Here is a 21,059-nt window from a genome sequence, read left to right as displayed (position 1 = left end):
TCCAAAATCTGATCAGGATGAGGTATGAAGCATGCTTTCAGAATTCTTAAAAGAGAAGTCTTAAAAGAGAAACTACAGAACCCGAACCACCAGATAATGAAAATGAACATGCGTCAGTCTGTACTAAAAACAAATGACACTAACAAAACAAACCATAAAAAGAACATGAAAGAGCGGAGGCACACTTAAGGTGGGCACGCTAGAGATTCATCTCAGACTGAGGCAGTAGAGAAGGGACTGCACGCGGTTCACCTGTGCATCCCTATACATACTCAGCATCCAGCATGAGGAGGTATAGGCAGGGCTGGCTTTAGGGCGATTCTCCCAATTCCCGGGAATTGGGCCCTGCCTAAGGGGTCCCCACACCCTCCGCCGAAGTGCCACCAGAAACAGCAGCAACCCATTGAGCTGCCACCAAATTGCTGCCGCTATCTTCGGTGGCAGCTCAATCACTGCAGCTGTCTTTGGCGGCATTTCTGCGGCAGCTCTTTCGAACTGGGCCCTGCACGTCCTAAAGTCGGCCCTGGCTATAGGCCAAAGAGGCATTGGAGATTTTTTCCACTATCAATCAAGGGCTAGAGAGATGCCTGTGCACCTGAAATGGAGAGTCCACGGACCTAACTGGAAGAAGAACTAAAAAAAATAAATAAATCTACCCTACTGCACACTTTCTATATGAATTCATAAAGAATCTGAAAGCTTCCTGCAATTGGACCAACCACCCTCAGCTCTCACTGACTGCGGCAAGAGTACCTTGCAAAATTGAGCTTTCTATCCGTTTTGTGGGCAATAAAGAGAGAGAGAGAGAGAGAGCGCGAGAGCGCGAGCTGGGGAGACCATACTTTTGGCATTTGTTCTATTAATATTTCAGACTTCGCATCGAAGTAATGTCTGACTTTATTTCCCCCTAAGCTTTTTACCTTATATCAAACATCTATAATCCCATGGTAAGTAGATCAAACTGTGGAATATTTGAGGCAGCTCCCCAGGTCACTACATAAAACAAATGAAAAAATACTGTTTTTTTTTTATTAGTGTTATACTGTATTCTCTTGTGTACTAGCACTTTTAATAAGTTCAAATCAATGAAAATATTATACAGTGAATTATGATTCTGCATTCCTTTCCATGAAAGCTTCCCAACTTTTTAACATGTTTAAAGTTTTAAATACCCAAACAAGTTAAACTGTAGTTTTGATTCCTTCTAAAGTTTTGCCTAAATTTGGAACACATTTTGAGACCAATTGACTTTATGCCAAGACTAAGGACAGGCCTATACTTTACTTAAACCAGTGCAACTCTGTGTAAAGTAGTGTTAAATCCATGGAGTTAACCAGTGAAAACTCCTCTATAGACACACAAACTGATTGAAACCCGGTTTACGTTATTTTAGCTTAAGTTAGTGGCACAAGCTAAATCAATAAACCAATTTAAAAATTGGCTTCTAAGAGCAACCACACAGGAGTTTACACTGATTTAAAGTAAAATCTACTAGAAACAATAGTGAAACGTGCAAGTTGTGTGTAGATAAGCCCTAAGATTTGAGTTTAAAACAGTGCTAGTTTAAGTTCTCTGCCTAGCTAACACGTGGCTCTCCCACCACTCTTCTCCTCTCTCTATTTGTAACTCATCCGTTCCCTTTCCTGTTGCATCAGGAAACTCTAAATACAGTGGCTTCTGCAGGGCGCTGTTATAATTACCACAGTGTACTGCAACTGTGAAACTTATGCAAAGTATGTAACTACTTCAATAAGCTAGAACAGACAGAATTTAATGTGGTTATTTTGGCTTTCTAGAAATCCTTTCTGACTAACAGTTCACCAAGAATGAAAATGATACTTTTTTGGAAAATATTTAATTTGGCATAAAATTTTTAAGACATAACATTTTCCCCTAAGCAGCTCTCATTATAAAATAAAAGCCTCTGCTTTACAGACCACTAAAAACTTTCATAAGAAGTTGAAGACAGTGAGTTCTGAAGGAATGCTAGTACAAAGTTCCTAGTCCCCATGATCTTTTATAACTTTTATTTTATCCTGTTTCTCAAAACAAATCTAGACCAATAATAGAATCTTTAGAGCTGTGAAAAATGCACTCACCAGTACAAAAGAGCTGCATTAGCAACAGCTACCATTTTCACCAACTCCCGTGAGAACACATTTTAACCACCTTCTGAGGATTTTATTTACTTTACTTTAGTTCTGTGGTGATGTATTATAAACCCTGTCAAGCCTCTGGAAAAGGTCCCCCCCACCCACTGAGTAATCCTGGTTTAAAGTTAACACATTTCAGAAAAAGTAGTAAAGTCAAGCATTCTTCAGAGTTGAAAGTTTCAAAAAAGAAATAGCAGATGTTCAAGACAAAACATACACCTCTGTCTTCTCTCATTAAGGAAATATATTTTACACACACACACACACACACACACACACACACACTATGCACACAAGCACATAATATACATATACATACACTTTAAAACAATTACGCATTCAAACAAATAGACAAAAGGATAATCCAGCAACCTGTAAGAAATCTTAAAACAGCAATTTCAAATATTTCAAAATACAGAAAACAATCACTTTTTCTAATCTATAATGTCGTATCTGACTGGTTTGGGTACTTCCTTTTATTTTCTTTCATTCAAGTTTGTACTATACCTAGAGCAACTCACTGATTGTTTATGCTTGAGAGATCAGATTTGCTCAGTGCTATACAAAAAAATAGTAAATGTGCGATTTCTCTACACTGATGTTTAATAGAAAGCTGAGAGTTTGGTTAAGTCCATGTAACGTCATTAATGTCAAACATATTTCATATGCAACTGATCAGGTCAATGCAAGGAATAAAATAATACAAGTCTTACCAATTTGAAAAAACTATTTAATCATAATACAGCAAGCTAACAGTTAGACCAAATACACTTTTAGTTTATCTTTCTCCAATCCCTCCCCCATAGATACACAGTACTGTTCTATGAATGTGCAAGAACTATTTCTGAGATTTTTCTACAGAGTTTCATGCTTTAAATTCTGATCATGCCAGTTATACTCCTTGATCCCATAAATTAATGAGGTCATTTGACATACACGTTTACAAAAAAGAAAACTGAAGCAAGAGGAGAAAAAAAAACCCATGGAGCTGTCAAATGGTATACAGGATTACAGGTATAGCATCTTGATACTTTAAACCCATCATCCTGAAAGTGAAACATTTTTTACCTGAGGCTTGGTCTACACGTGGGGGCGGGGTGGGAGGGGGAAAGAGAGAGAATCGATCTAAGATATGCAACGAGAATAGCGTAGCTGAAGTCGACGCATCTTAGATCGACTTACTTCACGTCCTTGGGGCGCAGGATCAATGACCGCTGCTCCCCCATCAACTCTGCCTCTCACCCTGGTGGAGTTCCGGAGTTGACGGGGAGTGTGTTCGGGGATTGATCTAGACGAGACATGATACGATCCCCGATAGATCGATCCTGCCGATAGCGCAGACATACCCTGAGACTAGCAATGGTTTGCTTCATTTAAACATTTTCTAAATGCCAGCTTTATCTTCAAACTCCAAGAAAACCCTGTCTATGACATAGAAATTGCTGTGAACAGAGCTACATGAAAGGATTAATCAACAGCATTGTATGTCAGTCTCTAAACAAGGCCAAACACTGAATCAGTTCGATTCCTCACGAGCAGTTACACCCAGTTAATCTGCTTGAAAGCAGCAAACTATGTAAATCTACTTATACTGATGAGATAAAACATTACACTCATCAAAATGTAACAGGAACCATTGTTACCAGGCAAAACTGTTAAAAATAAATTTAAAAAAAAATCACTGGGCTTTCTTACAGCAGCTCAGATACTGATCCAGCATCTACTGGTGAGATTCAATGGTTACTTCATCCTAAACCTAAATAGCTACTTGCTCTGGCCCCCAAAACACAGTGGAGATGAAGAAAATTGGGCTGGGCTGAACACAGAGATTTAAAATCCCAAATCAAATGTCTACAGCAGCTCTACAGATACAAAGAGCAGATGGAAGGGAGGAGGCCCAATTTTCCATCACACTGGCATTACACGGGCATAAATCTGTTTACTTCATTGTTGCTATCTTGGATTTACACAGGCATAACTGAAAGGGGCAAATTCAGGCTCCCTATATACGTAGGTTGTAATGAAGAGAGATCTAAAAGAGTTTACAGCAGAGGGTGAAGAGGTATACCATTTTTTATAGACTCTTCACAGTAAACAGAATATCCTCCTTTAAAAAGAAGAGTAAAAATATTAGACTGTATTTAGCCACTTTCACATAGCACATATGATCACAACTGTTTTGACAGAAACTACTGAAGGATAAAACCAACTGGAATAGGCAATGCATTGTCCACACTCTTCAGCCAGACTTGAACTTGCATTCTGTTTTTGTCAGGGCATTACCTGCCAAGTTACTACTCACTTCTGCAGCTTCAAACTTTGACATGAGCTCAGGAGGAGCATTTTTAATGTGCTCGTCTGTCCGCAATGCAGGCAAATCCTATTTAATACAGATGACTTCAGAGACCAGAGCTTGCCGCTCACCCTAACACTATAGAAGAGGAAAAGATTAGGCACCACCCACCTCTGTCTGACCTGAAAATGAAGTAGCTGACCGGCTCCTAGGAGCCTGAGTACACAGAGAGATAGAAACAGATAGCAAGCACAGTACTATAATCACAGATTCCTTTGTAAAATGAACATTACTTTTAGGCAACAAATAGATTATGTCAGTGAAATCCTGGCCCCACTGAAACCATTGGGATTTTTGCCATGGATTACAATGAGGCAAAATTATATTATAATTCCTTCCCACTGAAGCTGACAGCATACTTCATGCCGTTTGCTGATAGATTGCAGTCAACTTTCAGTCACAATCCAGCACCAACCAGAAATTTTGACAAAAAAAACAGATTTTATCAAAGATTCAGGATTCTATTAACATCTTACACCATTCTGTTACCACTTATAAACACATTATAATTAAAAAGCCAGCATGGGCTATCTCAGAGTATTTACTTTTCATTTTTAAAATTCTATTAATGTCTTCTCTGACTCATATACTGGATACTCTCTTTTAGCATAGAAGAAAACCAGCCTCTTCGAATAAAATACAAATACAATTTTTTTGAAAATGGATTAAATTTAATTGTGCATAAATAAATCTACTTTATATCAAATGGAGGGTTAGACTCTCATCCTGTGACACTAATTCATCCATGCAGTTGAAGTCTCAGTGAAAATGAAATCACCAAGTTACTCTTATTCCCAAAGAAGTCAATAGGAGTTTTGCACAGACTTCAATGGGAAAAGGCTCAAACCCCAGCTCCCTATGTAGGAAATGTTTGAATAGAGAATGGCTAAACACTAACAAAAGCAAGCTCTGGTACCCGGGGTCTTAGGACTACATAATACCCATGCATTCATTTCCTCATCTGCTACTGAAAAAGAAAAAAAAAAGTCTGTTTGTTTTTCTAATTCAGTCAGGCCTTTTAGCTCTTTGAATCTAAGGAGTGCACTGTGAAAAGAAGAGCATCTTATCAGCATGCTCCAGACCAGCAGGCTAACTCAGATCCTTGCACAAAACATACAACCCTTCAGTAAAAAGGCCTCACCCTTAGAGTTTTCCTCCCTATTTCCTTGCTAACACCCTGTTGCATGCTAACAAACAAATGAACACACCAGACCCTGAGGTGTCTTACTTAACTATCCTTTCAATGTAATGTAAGGAAATAGTGTCTAATACATTGGCTTCCCTTACAAAGTATGCAGACACACGATACAAGAGCTGCACTATGGTTGTATCTGAGGGATTTATTTAAAAAAAAAAAACAACCCCACCCAATAATCATATTTTATTACATATAGACACACACTTCAAATGCAAGATGCAATGATAATGACACATTGTTGGGTGTCACCTGCAGAATGTTGTTGAGAACTCATCATAAATGGTTTGTATTGTAAAGATGTTTCTTTAAAACGGAAGAAGAGAGCAGCAAATTATGAAAGCTCACTTAAACTCCAAGATAAACCTAATGTACACTATCAGAGGGGTAGCCGTGTTAGTCTAGATCTGTAAAAAGCAACAAAGAGTCCTGTGGCACCTTATAAATGAACAGATGTATTGGAGCATAAGATTTCGTGGGTGAATACCCACTTTGTCAGATGCATGCATGTACACTGTTGCACTGGTTAATTATCATAATCCTAATCATTCACATGCTTACTTATCAGAGAAACATGCATGAATTTTAATTTTAATTTTTTTAAAATTAAAATCAATAATTCCATGAAACCCTGTAGCAAAGTGACACTCCGTTATAACGTGATGTGATCTGATATTTCTATCTTTAATGCATCCCAACTTCAGACAGAATTGACAGTGCCTCCTGCACCATTATGATGATAAATTAATTTGTTTCCCTGCTAAGGGGGGGCAGACTCAAAAGGTGATTTGTGTTTCTCCCTCCCCAATCCACAAGAAAATAAATGACAGTGTGTGGTGGTAGTGAGTTGATTCTTTTTTTTTCGGTCAACCAAGCATCTTGCCACTGACTTCTAATCCATGTAACCTTTACTATACAAGCACAGGGTCCTCACTTTTTCTGACAACCCTGAAGCACATGAGTTTTGTCAGTTTGTTTGGTCAAAGTTTAATGAAAACTGGTCTGTTTTGTAATAAATACTAGTGTGACAAAGCCAATACTAAAAATCAGAAACAGGAAACAGTTTTCCAAGTCTCTCCCACCCCCACCGCAGCAGGGGATGTTGGTCTAACCATGCCAGCTGTTTTCAAAACTTAAGATGCTAAAATGTTCGTTTCAAACAGTTCCATAGATGTGAATGGTTCAAGTTTATCAAAACTATCTGTCTGCTCATAAAACGTCACAGGATTTCCCTTGTACTGCTAGGGGGACCGAGAGGGGGGTGGGGTGAGGTGAAGCTCAGCGGGGACAGCAGAGGTTTTTTTGGAGAGTATGGGGTTTTTTGTTTGTTTTGAAAGCACGTTCGTCCTTTTTGTCATTTTATCAGAAAGGAAAACAAACATTCAGCCTGAAGTTTCGATTTTCAATGCATGTTGCAACTTCACTCCTTAAATAAACCAAAACGTGTTGCAGAGCTCAGCAAAGCCAGGGCTCCCTGGGCTGTACACAACACGCCCCCCCCGCTGCTAAGGCCACCCGGCTGAAGTCGCCTGACCGACACCAGATCGCCTCTCTTTCGGGCTCTCAGCAAGGTCCCCACCACGCAGCCTCGGAGAGGGGACTCTCGCTCGGTACAAGCCAGCGGGACGGGCGCAGCTCAGCTCCAAGAGACTGGAAGTTACAGCCCCTGCCACTCACTCCCCCCCCCCCCGAGACATACCCACTCCTCCCCCTCCCGGGGAGGGGGGGAGCGCTGCTCTCTTACCTGTTTCCTATAGGGAGTCCTGCTGCCGCCCGCCGGGTTACTGCCGCTATTGGGGAAAATCATCGCCCCGCCTAAGCCCCAGCTTCCCCTCGGGATGGGCAGCAAGTTTTGTGCCAACCTGCGCGCAGGGGCGGCTGCGGTGCGGTGCGAGGTGCCTCCTCCCTCCCCGGCGGCGGCTGCCTCCGAGCCGCAGTTCCGCGCACAACGACGCCTCTCTGCCCCTTCCGCTCCGGGGAGCAGCCGCGCAGCGCCTACCGTACGAGCAGCAGCAGCCGCGACCGAAGAGAGTTCATTGATCTGGCGGCAGCAGCGGGCGCTTCCCCAGCAGCGGCAGAGCCGATCCCACCTCCCAGCGGCCTCAACCACCGCCCAGAGAGAGCAGCGCCGCAGGAGACAGCCCACAGCAAGCTCTGCGCCCGGCCCCTGCGCCCGGCCTGCCCAGCACGCCGCCGCCTCCTGCCCTGGCCGCTCCGCTCTGCGCAGGGGCGCTCGGCTGCCGCCCACTGCGCGGAACCCCGGAGGAGCAGGCGGCGGCCGCCCCTGTCCCGCCGAATGGTTGCTTCTGGCCCCCGCATACCGCACATTCCACGGTGCAGCCAGCAGCTCCCTGCGCACCAGCGGCGGCAGCACTGCGCCCCTGGGCTAGGCGCTCCGCGGCCAGGCGAGCGCACCGGGGGGGAGGGAGGGTGTCGGCTCCGCTGCACCTGGGGAAGGGCCCGTATATGGAGCCAGATGAGGGCTAGTCTAGCCCTTTAATCTGCAGGGCCAGCAGCAAAGCACCCCCCCTTTTCCCCTGGCTGGGCAGAGCTGCGCCTTCGATAAAGCTCTGCAGCCTGGCCCGGACGCACAGTTCAGTCGCACAAAGGCGGGGAGAGACAAGGCCAGAACCGGCCACCTTAAGGGTCTGCATGCTCCACCTCTAGCCCAAGGTGGAAACCAGGCGCAAATCCATGACGGATCGAAACTCGTTAAATAGCTCAGAAGGGGGCGACTTCTCACGTGGCCAGGGGTCTGAAAACTAGCACCTGGACCTGGAATGTTGCAGTGGCTCAAACCAAAACCTTGGATCCAAACACCCCCAAACTTTAGGGCTAGAAGCCACCATGCTGGAGAGCCTGTCTAAAAACTTACATGAAATCTAGTTCAAAACTTTGCAGTTTGTGTACATCTCTTCAAATATGTGATTCCCTTTCCTACCCATACACAGGCTCAGAGAGGGATTGCAAGTTTACTTTTCCCAAGGACCCCTGTTCCCTGTGTAGTCAATATGAGTATTGCCAGTGATTGATTTTGCCTGTGTGAAATCTTCTGGATTGTCCCTCATGGCTTGAAAGAACAAAAGTTATTAAGTCCAAAACCTAGCCTTATGGTCTGAGATAGCTAGCACAGTTTTAGGGAATTCATCCACCCTACCAATCCCTCCAAATAATGTTTGTTGAAGTTTGAGGGAAATCCCATTCTCCCCCCACCCCCAAAATATGGGGCCTTAGGGAGTTTTGTAGTTACTGGAAAATTAGATTCCTAGCATTTATTGAGGGAAAGGGAGGCAAATGCCTTCCGAATTTTAGATGTTACTCAGAACTCTGAACCCTTTTTGTTGTGCCCCTATCATTGGTTACCACTGGTTTCATCTATAAAATAAAATTAAACTTTGTTCAACTCTGTAGTTTCATAGAGGTGACTCTGTAAGAGGACCTTCCAATGAGGACACCTAGTTCCAAAGTTTCCTTTAGTATTTTTTATTCTCTTCAATAGTAAGCTGTCACAAACAGATAGTAGGGGTTAATACAACTGAAGTACTTTGTATCGCTTTTGCCTGTAAAGCTTAACAAAATCAGTGAGCCTGGCTGTCACCTGACCAGAGTACCAATCAGGGGGCAGGATACTTTCAAATCTTGAGGGAGGGAAGTTTTTGTGTGTGCTGTTAGTTTTTGGTTGTTGTTCACTCTGGGGACTCAGAGGGACCAGATGTGCAACCAGGTTTATCTCCAATACAGGCTCTTATAAGTTCAGAATAATAAGTACTAGATAGATAAAGCGAGTTAGGCTTATGTTTGTTTTCTTTATTTGCAAATGTGTATTTGGCTGTAAAGAGTTCAAATTTGTATTTTGCTGAAAGGCTTTTAATTTGTACTTGTATACTTATGCTGGGAGTGTATTCCCAGTGTCTATAGCTGAAAGACCCTGTAACATATTCCATCTTAAATTTACAAAGATAATTTTTACTGTTTTTTCTTTCTTTAATTAAAAGCTTTTCTTGTTTAAGAACCTGATTGTTTTTTTATTCTGGTGAGACCTCAGGGGACTGGGTCTGGATCCACCAGGGAATTGGTGGGGAGAAAGGAGAGAAGGGGGAGAGAGAGGTTATTTTCTCTCTGTGTTAGGATTACTTTCTCTCTCAGGGAGAGTCTGGGAGGGGGAGAGAGAAGGAGGGGGGGAAGGTGGATTTTCCTCTCTGTTTTAAGATTCAAGGAGTTTGAATCACAGTGATCTTCCAGGGAAACCCAGGGAGGGGAAGCCTGGGAGAGGCAACGGTGAGGGAAATGGTTTACTTTCCTTGTGTTAAGATCCAGAGGGTCTGGGTCTTGGGGGTCCCCGGGCAAGGTTTTTTGGGGCAGGGGGGGACCAGAGTGTACCAGGCACTGGAATTCCTGGTTGGTGGCAGCGCTACAAGTACTAAGCTGGTAATTGAGCTTAGAGGAATTCATGCTGGTACCCCGTCTTTTGGATGCTAAGGTTCAGAGTGGGGAATTATACCATGACATAAGCACTCACTCCAAAAATGGATTGGGAACATGGACTGCTAGGAAGAAACAGAGATTTGCCACTTGGTTCACCACAGAAATGTTGAGCTGCATACCAAAACATCTATGCCAGCTCTATAGTGTTTGGTGCTGGCAGCAACTTGGAAAATGTCCACCTCTCTCAACCTTCAGTTACTTTTTGCAATAAGCAGTCACTAAACATTTTGGGCTATAGCAGTTTGCTGCTCTAGACAAAAGCCTATTCTAGCATAGCCAACACTGAAAAAGCAGTGCCGCTTGGCAGAACGGTTTTCTGTGTAACAGTAAACACCACTAAAACACCCCCCCCACAGCACCTAAAAACTGAACTCATCCACAGTTACATTCCATGTTAAATTTGACCTTTGAATAATTGTTCAGAACTAGTCAAAAACCACTCCTGTTGTGTGCTATGTGCACATGCTATCTTACTTCCACATGCTTTGAATTAGTATTTCCAAGGGAAAAGAACTGCACAATGCTGGCAGCACAGTCTTCTAGTAGTCAACAAAAGTGAGAAAGATCTTCACGAATCTTCTACTCTTACAAAATGACTTTGGGAGTAGGAGACACCTGGAACTGATATCTTCCTCCTTCCCCCAGATGACAAAAACTTCTGAGGAACTTCAGTTTTCCCTTGTTCCCCACCCTTCCCAATACACTTAAAAATGGCAGGATGTAGACATTCCATATTCCATCACAGGTATTTTTTAAGGCACCAATCATTGTGGTACTTAGATACCATTACAGGAATTAAAAGATTTAAGAACATTTCAAAAGGGAACTCTAAAAGCAGGAACTCTGCACTTTCATCCCCAGGTTGCATTCTTTAGAGAGCATGTGGATTTCCCTCTTGTGAATTCAGCATGCGGGATGTGTTTTTTTCATGGACACTACATACATGTTTTATACCACAAACATTAGAAAAACAAAGTAACATTAAACCATTCTGTGAAAATTTGAATAGAAAACATCACCCTCAAGGGGTATTTGTTTTATTTATGATTTTGTTTAAAGGAGATTTGCAATGGCATTTTCAGAGGAGAAAGTGTATTAGCCTTGATGTCCTGGCCAAAGTAGCATTCAGCCTACCAAAAGTCTCCCTGCATATCCAAATGGATACAGTAATCTTCCTCAATTCTTGCCCTAAATTATGAAGTAGCCTTGCCTTGTGTGCTGTTAAACAATAGCTATGTTCTACCCCAGAGCTGGCAGTGGCATTTTAGTGATGTAATGGTGGGTTAAGTGATTTCTGTGTCTGAGACTGAGTGTGCATATGAGAGAGAGAGAGAGAGAGAGAGAGAGAGAAGACTAATAAGGCTCAACAGTATTTTCTGGGAGGACAGATGTTATATATGTTTAAGATTTTACTACGCGCTTTCCCCACATCTTTTCTAGGATAAAAGGATCACCACTTGTTTGCAGATAAGACCCTCAGTCTTACCCTGCTAAGAGTAAAAATATTGAAACAGGCTCTTTGAAATGTATACAGAAGTGGAAATGTAAATCACATTTGTCAAGGAAATTAATATTAATTGTGTTATAACAGATGTGAACATATGTGCTAGTAGGCAGGCACCTTCCTGGTTAAAGTTATAAATATGCAATTCAGTTTGTTCCTGAGAGGAACTGGTAAGCATGGAGGTTCTAAAGGTACCTGGATTAATATTTTTACAGTTTCTTTAACTAGCAGGAGTTGTTCAGTCAAAAAAGGCAGCGGCTTGCAGAGCAGAGTAGTTACATTTTGTAGTTAAAATCTTCATGCATTGCATGTTTATTGTTCAGAGAGAGAGTTAAAAGATGTGTATTTGTAGATAAATTAAGGCCAGATCTGAGTTGAGCATACCACCAGGGGGTATCTGAACACCTAGACAGCAACAGGAAGCCTTCAAAGGAGCTAGAGAATATCGGGAAAACTTGGAAGCTTCCAAGTAATTACCATCAATCTCAGCAAACAGCAGATTGGTGAAACTAAACTCTTATTCTGTAAACAGTTCCACATACATAAATCACAGCTTCATGATTCAAATCAAATTCATGGTTTCTTACTGCAGACAAAGCTAAATAAACTCTGTGGAAACCCTCCATCAAGGGTCATTCACCGCTGTGGTGGAACAGGTAGTGTTTCTACCTCCCTGCAGGGTTCTGTTTTAGTAGGGTAACTTTAGTTTCCACTGGGGGCTTCTAGGAACCTAGTCTGGATGTGCTGAATTCATGCATTCCGCCAGCTGCCCTGGCCATGTCCCCTTGTGAGCCAGTGCCACCTGTATGGGGGGGGGGGGCGGGAAGAGGGCTGCCTACACACACCCCTGCTGCAGGGAAGGTTATGAGCACTTACTACTCTCCCCTTCCAGTTAGGTCTTTCTACCATCATGGTCCTTTGTTACAGTATGTATCAATTTATGAAGCCCAGCCCACTGAGCAAAAGGATAAAATCTGTAATCAGTTCTGCAGTCAGTGCTGTTCCAAAGATGTTTCTCCTTTGTAATTTAATTGATTTTATTCCACATATAATGAACAGTGACATCTAAATCTAAAAGTGGGTGTGCCATACTGACACAAAGGAATGCTCAGAGTCCATTTACCGCACTGGGTAAAGATCTTCCAGTGTGTGACACAAAACAGGTCATTCAGGAGGATGCTGAGAAACAGAACAATGCATAAGAAACACTTTAAAATATGCTAGATAGGATATGAAAACAAACTGCATGTTAGGGGTGCTGAGCATTTCCTGGGGGGAAAATGCTGTCAAGGGAGCTGACAGCATCACACAAAATCAGACTTTAACTTTAGCACTAAACTGTTAAGAGATGGAGCAAGAAAAGCGTTTAAGATAATGGTCCATGGAATAAAGCAAACTAAATTACAAGGAAAGCTGCCTTAGAGACTGTTAAATAATCTCAGAATTAAATGCCTTTGTTTAAGTTTTATGTATTATAAATTAAGTGTCCGGATGACCAAAAGTAAAAAATAAATCATATTTTGCTAAATGAGAAAGTGAGGGAGAGGTCAGCAGAACATGGAAGAAATTAAAGTCATGAACATGCAAAGCGTCTTCAATTCATAAACTACAATATGACATTTTTCTTGGGAAAAGGAAGGACGTACTGAAGAAATAATGATTTCTGGAAAAAAAACGTACAAGTTACTAAGAGGCAGAAGAAAGATACACAAACAGAGAAAACTAAGAGAATGAGAAACAGTTGTTTAAGAACATATTCCTAACATTACAAAAATAGTCACAGGAATATATACAGAAGTCAAATACTCAAAAGTAAGAATGCAACCTCCTGCCTACGTTCAAGAGCAAAAAGTAAAGACAGATCAGACTCTTCAGGGAAACCATTTTCACCAGGGCTGACTCAAAACAGCTGCAGCAAGATATCCAGATTTAAGTTTTGGAATTTGTTTTTTACAAATCCTGTATCACGACTGATATCACCCCCATTCTTTGTTACCTTCACCTATCCAGAAATCCAATTCTAATCCCACCCTACCATTTCATCTCCTTTTTCAAAACAAGTTCTTCCTCTAGCGTAAATCTCTGATTCCCTCTCTCCTTTTTCCCATCTGTTCCACAGCTCTATTCTGTCTTTTCCCTGTAACTCTGTCTGAGTAAAATTCACTCTTTTATTAATGCTGCCAAATTTAGTGTATGCGAAATGCTCTGGCCACTGAGTTGGTTCTTCTTTTGAAATTTCCCCTTAAAATCTACCTTTTCATTTTAATTTATGACTGACTTCTGTGTTTTGTGAAATGTTGTATGAAGGACATATTATAAAAGCAAATCACATGATAATAGGTAATTTTTCTGATTTTCTTCATTGATTATTAGTGCAAAGAATGTGACTATAGTGAATGATACAATCTATTGTTAATACCATACTAGCACTTTGTAATATTATGGAATGTATTATTTATTTCTTGAAAGCCATGGTCAAGACATTACTTCATAGGAGCATTTCCACTGTCAAAACAAATGCCCCTTTGCTTATCATATGCTGTACATTCTGGGAAGTTTAAGTCTCACAGATATTACTGTAATGCATTATAATACAAAAAGAATCTAAGGAAGTTGCTTATATTTGACAAATTAGGTAACAACAACACAGGACAAAAACCAACCGTGGTTTGTGAAAATAACCGAAGTGACTCAAAAGAGCTGAACTCTGCCATTGGTATGATAATGATGCCAGACACTTGTTGGAACCTATAAAACAATACAGATTCTATAAACAGGTGCCAGAATTACTGTATAACAAAGTAATAAAGATGGAGTGAGAGGACAAAATATATAGGTAATATTAACCAGTAAAGCAGTGAAAACAGTGCAAGTTCATTACTTCATCAAGAATTGCATACACTTTAAGTAAGACTTAAAATATCCAGCTGCTCTGATATAATTATTTGAGTCACTATTTCGTACATTTAGGAAGGGGGGAGGAGTAGGTGGAGACAGGGAAAAGTTACCTACTACTTAACATTTTTAATGAAATGATAAATGATCTCTTGGAAATATTTGACTGTATGCATAATTATGAGTATGTTGAAACTAGGGATGATAATAAAAGAGAGAGAAAATCTGGAAATACCCAAACATACTTTGTAAAGCATCAAAATGAAGGTGTTCCATAAAGCAAAGCTTGGTTACATATGCCGATGCTCCAGCAGAGGATGGACCATGTGAACCAATATTTTTCTTCTACTACAAACTGGCAAGGTTTTATTTATTTCTTAGAAACTTCAGAAACAAGGAAGAGACAGAAAGAAATGCAGAGAAACCTACAATCCAAATGTGTTTGAAGATAAAGTAAATAGTCAGAAATACTAAAGAAAGGGAATGTTGTTTAGTGGTTAGAGTACGGAACTGAGAGTCAGTAAAACTTAAGCATTTTATTCCCTTCTGCATCACTGTTTTCATATCTGGGACTGTGGACTGACATCAGTGGGGTATTTCAGTGCTCAGAACGTCTGAAAATCCGACCCTAAATCTCTCTGTGGCTCAGTTTTCATATCTATAAAATTAGGAGAGTGCTTAACTGATTCACAGAGATATTGTGAAGATGTTTGTAAAGAACTCTGAACCCTTGAATGAAAGTTAAATACTATTAACTGAAACAAATTCTCTAATTAAACAATGAAGAAGACTGGCATAACTACATACATCCTATCATCATTGGTTGCCAAAATAGATCATTATAAAAAAAGGAAATAGAGTCAGAAAAGGAGTAACTAAAATATGGCATAGCATACAAAAGAATAGCAAGCATGTGACAAACTGGAACATGGGACGTTACTGCCATTAATGGCAACACTAGGCCACCAGCCCCAAGCTGTATGCTTGCAGAGACCTTGAAGAAAATAAAGGGCAAAAGTTTCCTCTGTAACGTCCACTCTGGATAAACTATCCCCTGTTCTGAACTTGCAAAAGGTCCACATGGCAGACTGGAGAGAAGAATTTCCCCCTCCACAGATGATAGTATTCACATTGATAGCTTAGATCAAAAGCAAAAATCAAGACTCTTTCCCAACAATGCCTTTGTCCCAACACTGACTCTTGCTAATTTTTAAAACCATGATTTCAGAAAATGTTCCCTGGAATCAAGTACTGTTGTATTTGTTTGACATGCTGATTCAGCTCTTGGCCTCTAAGCTGCCAGGAAGATATCTGTGAGTGTCTGCTGCTGTGTGAAAAGGAGGAAGGCATCAAACTCATTTCATAATCCATTGATCAACTAAAAACAAATTTTTGGCTACCACCATTCAGAGCTATCACTAGCAGTGAATTTCTTTACCATCCCCCCTATACCCATTCACTACCTTCACTCCCATGACAAGAACTAAATATCAGTCCAACCAATAGTTCCAGCATCAATTGCCACTTTCAAAGATTGCATTTTTCCACTTATTATTTGGAGGTGCATGTTGTGCAATAGACATAGGAAAACAAATTTCCATTTATGTGCAAAATTATTTACTGTGCTCCTCATTAGAGTCACCATTTCAATTCCTATCACTCTAAACTCCGAGGTGAATATTTATCTTCAATAATCATTAAATTCATCACAGATGACTAGAAGCACTTTATTTCAGGGACCAATTTAAAGGAGCCTTAGTTTTCACTAAGCTATTTACTAGCTGTTCTGTATTAAGTGTCTCAAGCTGGCAACAGTGCAAATCACTGTGGGAAAGTATTTCAGAAAAAAGTTTGGTGAAGTAATTGACTTGCATTCACAATAAAGCTTTATATTTATTTTATTAAACAGATTCTGAAAGTTCTATTGATCAATTTCCACTGAAATCACTTAATGGTCTGTGCATGAAATCCCTACTGAAGTCAGCAGAATGTTTGGTCAAAAATTTAAAGTAGAACATGGGGTGAAATCCTGGCACTGCAGCAGCCAATGGGAATCTTGCCCTTGCCTCCAGAGGAGCCAGGATTTCATACAGGGCTCTTATTTTTCATCCTAGGATATGGGAGACAGTTAAGTTTTACAAATGCACATATAACTGGGCCCCAGAAAAGTCAGGAAGTTTCTAGTTAAGGTTGCTACAATGATCTGACCTCATCCCCATTGTGAAGTTGTACTACAATAGGTTTAGGTGAACTAGTCTGGACAAAGGAAGAACAAGCCTGAACTTTTGCCCATTACCTGAACGTTCTTTGACATTCTCCACTGCTTTAGTAACTCTTCTTTATCTTAGCCAGTTACATCTCCATTCTGGGGCTCCACACTGTAAGGGGTCTCCCAATTCCAAGATCTCAAAGGGAGACTTCCATCAGAGCCAGTGACAGGATCTTCACACTGTCCCACTGCCAGCAGTCCAAGTGATTTACAGTTATTTCTGAGCATAGTGCTTACTATCAAATGGAAGTCCATAGAGTTCAATGCAAACACTGTTCAGAGTTTATGGAACTCTAGAACAGCAGTTCTCAAACTATGGATCAGGACACCAAAGTGGGTCATGACCCCATTTTAATGGGGTCACCAGATCTGGTGTTAAACTTGCTGGTGCCTGTGACTGAATGAAGGTCCAAAGCCCCAAACCCAAGTCCAAGCCCTGCCACCCGGGGTCAAAGCCTGAGCCCCACCGCCTGGGACTGAAGCCAAAGCCTGAGGCTTCACCCCTGGGTGGTGGGGTATGGGCTTTGGCTTCAGTGCTGGGTGGCGAGACTCAGGTTATAGGTCCCCTGCCCCAGGCTGAAACTCTCAGGCTTTGGCCTCCCACCTAAGATGGTGGGGCTCAGGCTTCATTCTCCCCTCCCATCCCTCCAGGATTGTGTAGTAATTTTTGTTGTCAGAAAGGGGTCGTGGTGCAATGACGTTTCAGAAACACTGCTCTAGAACACTAAGGATTTCAGCAGCTGGCAATAGGGTCACTCCAGGGTTTGTTACTGGGAAGAACTAGGGAATGGATCTGGCAGGTAGAATGGACTATTTTCTCCATGGTATTTAATTGTGCAACTACTCAGACATCTGCATTTGCACAAACTGGTTTCTATGTTTCTTTATCAAGTTCATCTCTGGTGTAACTGGACACAACTCCAATAAACCCAGTAGAGTAATACTAGGGTTAAAACTTGGTCCATTATGTTTATGAGATACCTTTTCTGGTGATGTGCCAACAAGAGGTGAAAGTCAATAAATACCACCTTCCATCCTATTAAAAGATAAAGTATTTTACCCCTCCAAATCGTAAATATAACTGAAAAGATATGGCTTGGGAGTCTGTAAAATCTGTTTACATAATCACACACTGCTTTGGACTATGTTATGTCTTTCAGGTCATTAATGTAATATAGTGTGCTACAATCTGGTCCAAAACAACATCCAATTATGTTTGGTGACGTATGCTGTGAAAAACAGGTGAGTTTTGTACACCCCCAGATAGCTTGTGTGCTGTAATACTCATATAAACTATACTATATAAACTATACTTTATAAACTATGAGAGGTTACCAACTTTGAAAAGCAAACATACCTGCTTCTTATATTTTCATTGTAATCAGCTACTTTACAGCAGGCAGTCTCATTACTATAAATTGCACTGGAGGCATTTTTGACTCACAGAGGAATTCATAAAAATCATGTCAGATCATGTCAACTACGAGGTTATATAAATCACATTTTTCTACAAAGTGAAAAATATATTTCACATCCAAGAAATTTCAGATTGGTTTATGAATAGAGCCCACTGTTTTAGAACCTTGTGATGAATCTTAGCAGGACTGTGGGCCCCAATAAACCAGACAATATGCAAAGGAAGTTAAAAACCTAAAAAAGGCTGGATCTTTGTATATTATTCCTCCTACTCACTGTACTTTCACCAAGGCTGTTATTCCATTCCATAGACAGACCAGTTCCTGAGAGGTCCTACTCCTGCAAGGCATTATGTTCACTGCATACACACAGAAAAATTAGATAAAAACCTAACTACTCTTGCTGGAAGGCTGCAAAGTAACAACTTTATTTCTTAGAAATCAAATTGCTAACACACAAGAACCATAAAACAGAGAGAGACAAAGCAAGTTGCTCCCTAAAACACCGAGACACAATTCACCCCATCTTACTATAAGCTAGCTGTTTACAGACTGACTGCTGCTCCCAGATACTTCACTACAGAGCTCTTTAGTCTGCAAGCAAGACCAGGAAAACGCCTTACCACCACCCCCCACCCTTGAAGTGATAACTTGCAATTCCAGCACAGTCCTCAATATACCACACAAAGCAATTAAGCATGCACACAATTTAAGCATATGTTCATATAAATGGTCTTCTTGAAGATAGTATAGCCTTTGTCTACACTAGGAAAAAAAGGTGAATTCTTAACTCAAGTTAGCTAAATCCAAGTGACAAATCAATTTGTAGTTTTCACATGTGATATGAGGTTCAAGGTAAACCCTAGGTTCCCCCATAGTCTAACTCAACCTGCTAGTATGTGTGAAAACTACAAACTGACTTGTGTTACCTCGTGCTAGCTAACTCCAGGTAAGAACCCACCCTTTTTCCAAGTGAAGGTGCACCCTAAGACTTCTCACGTGAGCCCAATTTCTATGTACATGGTTTTGCAGGATTTGGACAGCAGGAATAAAAAAAAGGAGGCAAAATTAATTTCTGGTGTAATTCACACTTACTGATTATCTTCAAACACATATTAGACCACAGATGAATTTGGTCAAATGCTCTTAATTCATGTAAAGAAAACAGGAAGCTTGTGAGGCTATTACCTGAAATAGGGATAACTACTTAAAATGCAAACACAGCTAGATGTCTATGGGAAAATATTTTTGAAACAAAAAAAGGTAAAGTTTTGTCTGAAAGCTAAGACCCTATCAGAAATCCCTTTGAGCACATTCACTCAAAAGAAAAAAACTCATTTTTGTAATAATTTTCAGATGAAATATTTTGACATTATACCAATGTAGCAGACAGCGAAGAGAGTATTCATCTCCCCAGAAACGATGCCTCTATTCCTCAGAATATATACATCAATAATTTAGACTACTTTTGAAGACTTTAATAAAACAAATTGCATCATTTGTCAATTTACCAAAAGGTTAATGGAAACATGTATTACTCAAACATTTCAATTTAAGACAATTATATCACCTTACTATCAATATATTGTATTCTATCTTCCACAGTACAATAATTCTGTTGGCTTAATTGAAGAAAATTAGTTAATTAATGATTTTCCATTACATCAATCTGTTAAAATTCAAGCACTGAATCAATTGCACTACAATTGGTTTGTTAAAATATAAAACTGTTAAATAATCAACAACTCGTTAACTACCAGCTACTACCTGATTCTCAGTGCTGATTACATGAAATTAGCAGCTCACGTAATGATGGGAATTATTTTATGATACATTGCTCCAGATGTTATTTTGTGGTATACTACTAAATTGTTACTTTTTAAAATTTCTTTCAAGAGTTGTGAACCATAAAATAAAAGCACCGAATAAGCAAAAAAATAATGTCTTCATGCTGAGAAACTCCAGGTTTCAAGTGAAGTGCAGGATTTAATGCTATTTACTGCACTATTAAGCTTATTTGGTAGTTGATCAAACTAATCAAAATGTAATTTGGAAGAGTTGGTAGAAACGTGGTGAATGTATACTCTCTTTTCACTGAACTCTCAGCTCTGACCACAGTGAAAATAGAAAGTAAATATCTACTTACTGTTTTAAGTACTGGAATATAAAATCTATAAATCATAGAATCACAATACTAGAAGGGATCACAGCGATCATCTAGTCTAACCCCTTGCCAAGATGCAGGATTTGTTGTGTCTAAACCATCCGAGACAGATGGCTATCCAGTGTCCTTTTGAAAATCTCAAAACTACATTAGCAAATGTCCATGCCCTTTGTCCTCAGATCTGAGACCTGGTCTACACCTAAAAATGAGATCAACCTACATCACTCAGGGCTGTGAAAAACTGTGCACCCTGCATGACTTAGTCAGGTCAACCTAACCTCCCCGCACTGTAAACACAGCTAGGGCAATGGAAGAATTCTTCCGTCAATTAACCACTGCCTCTTGGAGAGGCGGATTACCAACATCTATGGAAAAATCCCTTCCGTCAATCCGGGAAGCATCTACATTACAGCGCTACAGGGGCACAGTTTCAGCACTGCAGCTGAGCCACTGTAGCTGTCCTGTGGAAGACATACCTTCAGTGGGGATTTGAAAATGAAGCCATCTTTGTTTAAAAACAATATTGCAGTACTAAACAGAGTACCATGTACTACCATATGTTTGAAATCTGATTAATAAAGTTGTGTAACTGTTAATATAAGAGTGTAAAAATCGTGTGATTTACG

At 40.5% G+C, this 21,059-nt stretch overlaps 1 protein-coding gene across 4 annotated transcripts in view; it reads right to left on the bottom strand.

The window, feature by feature from the left end:
* The window catches only part of RBMS1 (RNA binding motif single stranded interacting protein 1), a 198,141-nt gene that overhangs the window by 122,308 nt on the left and 54,774 nt on the right, over positions 1 to 21,059 (bottom strand). Inside the window, exon 1 of one of the 4 annotated variants that reach the window (XM_050969313.1) lies at positions 7,701 to 7,915. The exons of 2 other annotated variants lie outside the window; for them this stretch is intronic. Coding sequence is in view for 1 of the 2 variants with exons in the window: in XM_050969312.1 (XP_050825269.1) it covers positions 7,446 to 7,508 (63 nt within the window). In the remaining variant the exon portion in view is untranslated. Of the gene's footprint in view, positions 1 to 7,445; positions 7,613 to 7,700; positions 7,916 to 21,059 lie in introns of those variants that run through there. One more of the 4 variants, XM_050969312.1, reaches the window with a different exon arrangement.

The sequence above is a fragment of the Gopherus flavomarginatus genome, chromosome 10 (genome assembly GCF_025201925.1).
Source record: "Gopherus flavomarginatus isolate rGopFla2 chromosome 10, rGopFla2.mat.asm, whole genome shotgun sequence".
Lineage (NCBI taxonomy): Eukaryota > Metazoa > Chordata > Testudines > Testudinidae > Gopherus > Gopherus flavomarginatus.
Note: the sequence above shows the minus strand (reverse complement) of the source record. Positions and strands in the feature narration are given on the sequence as shown.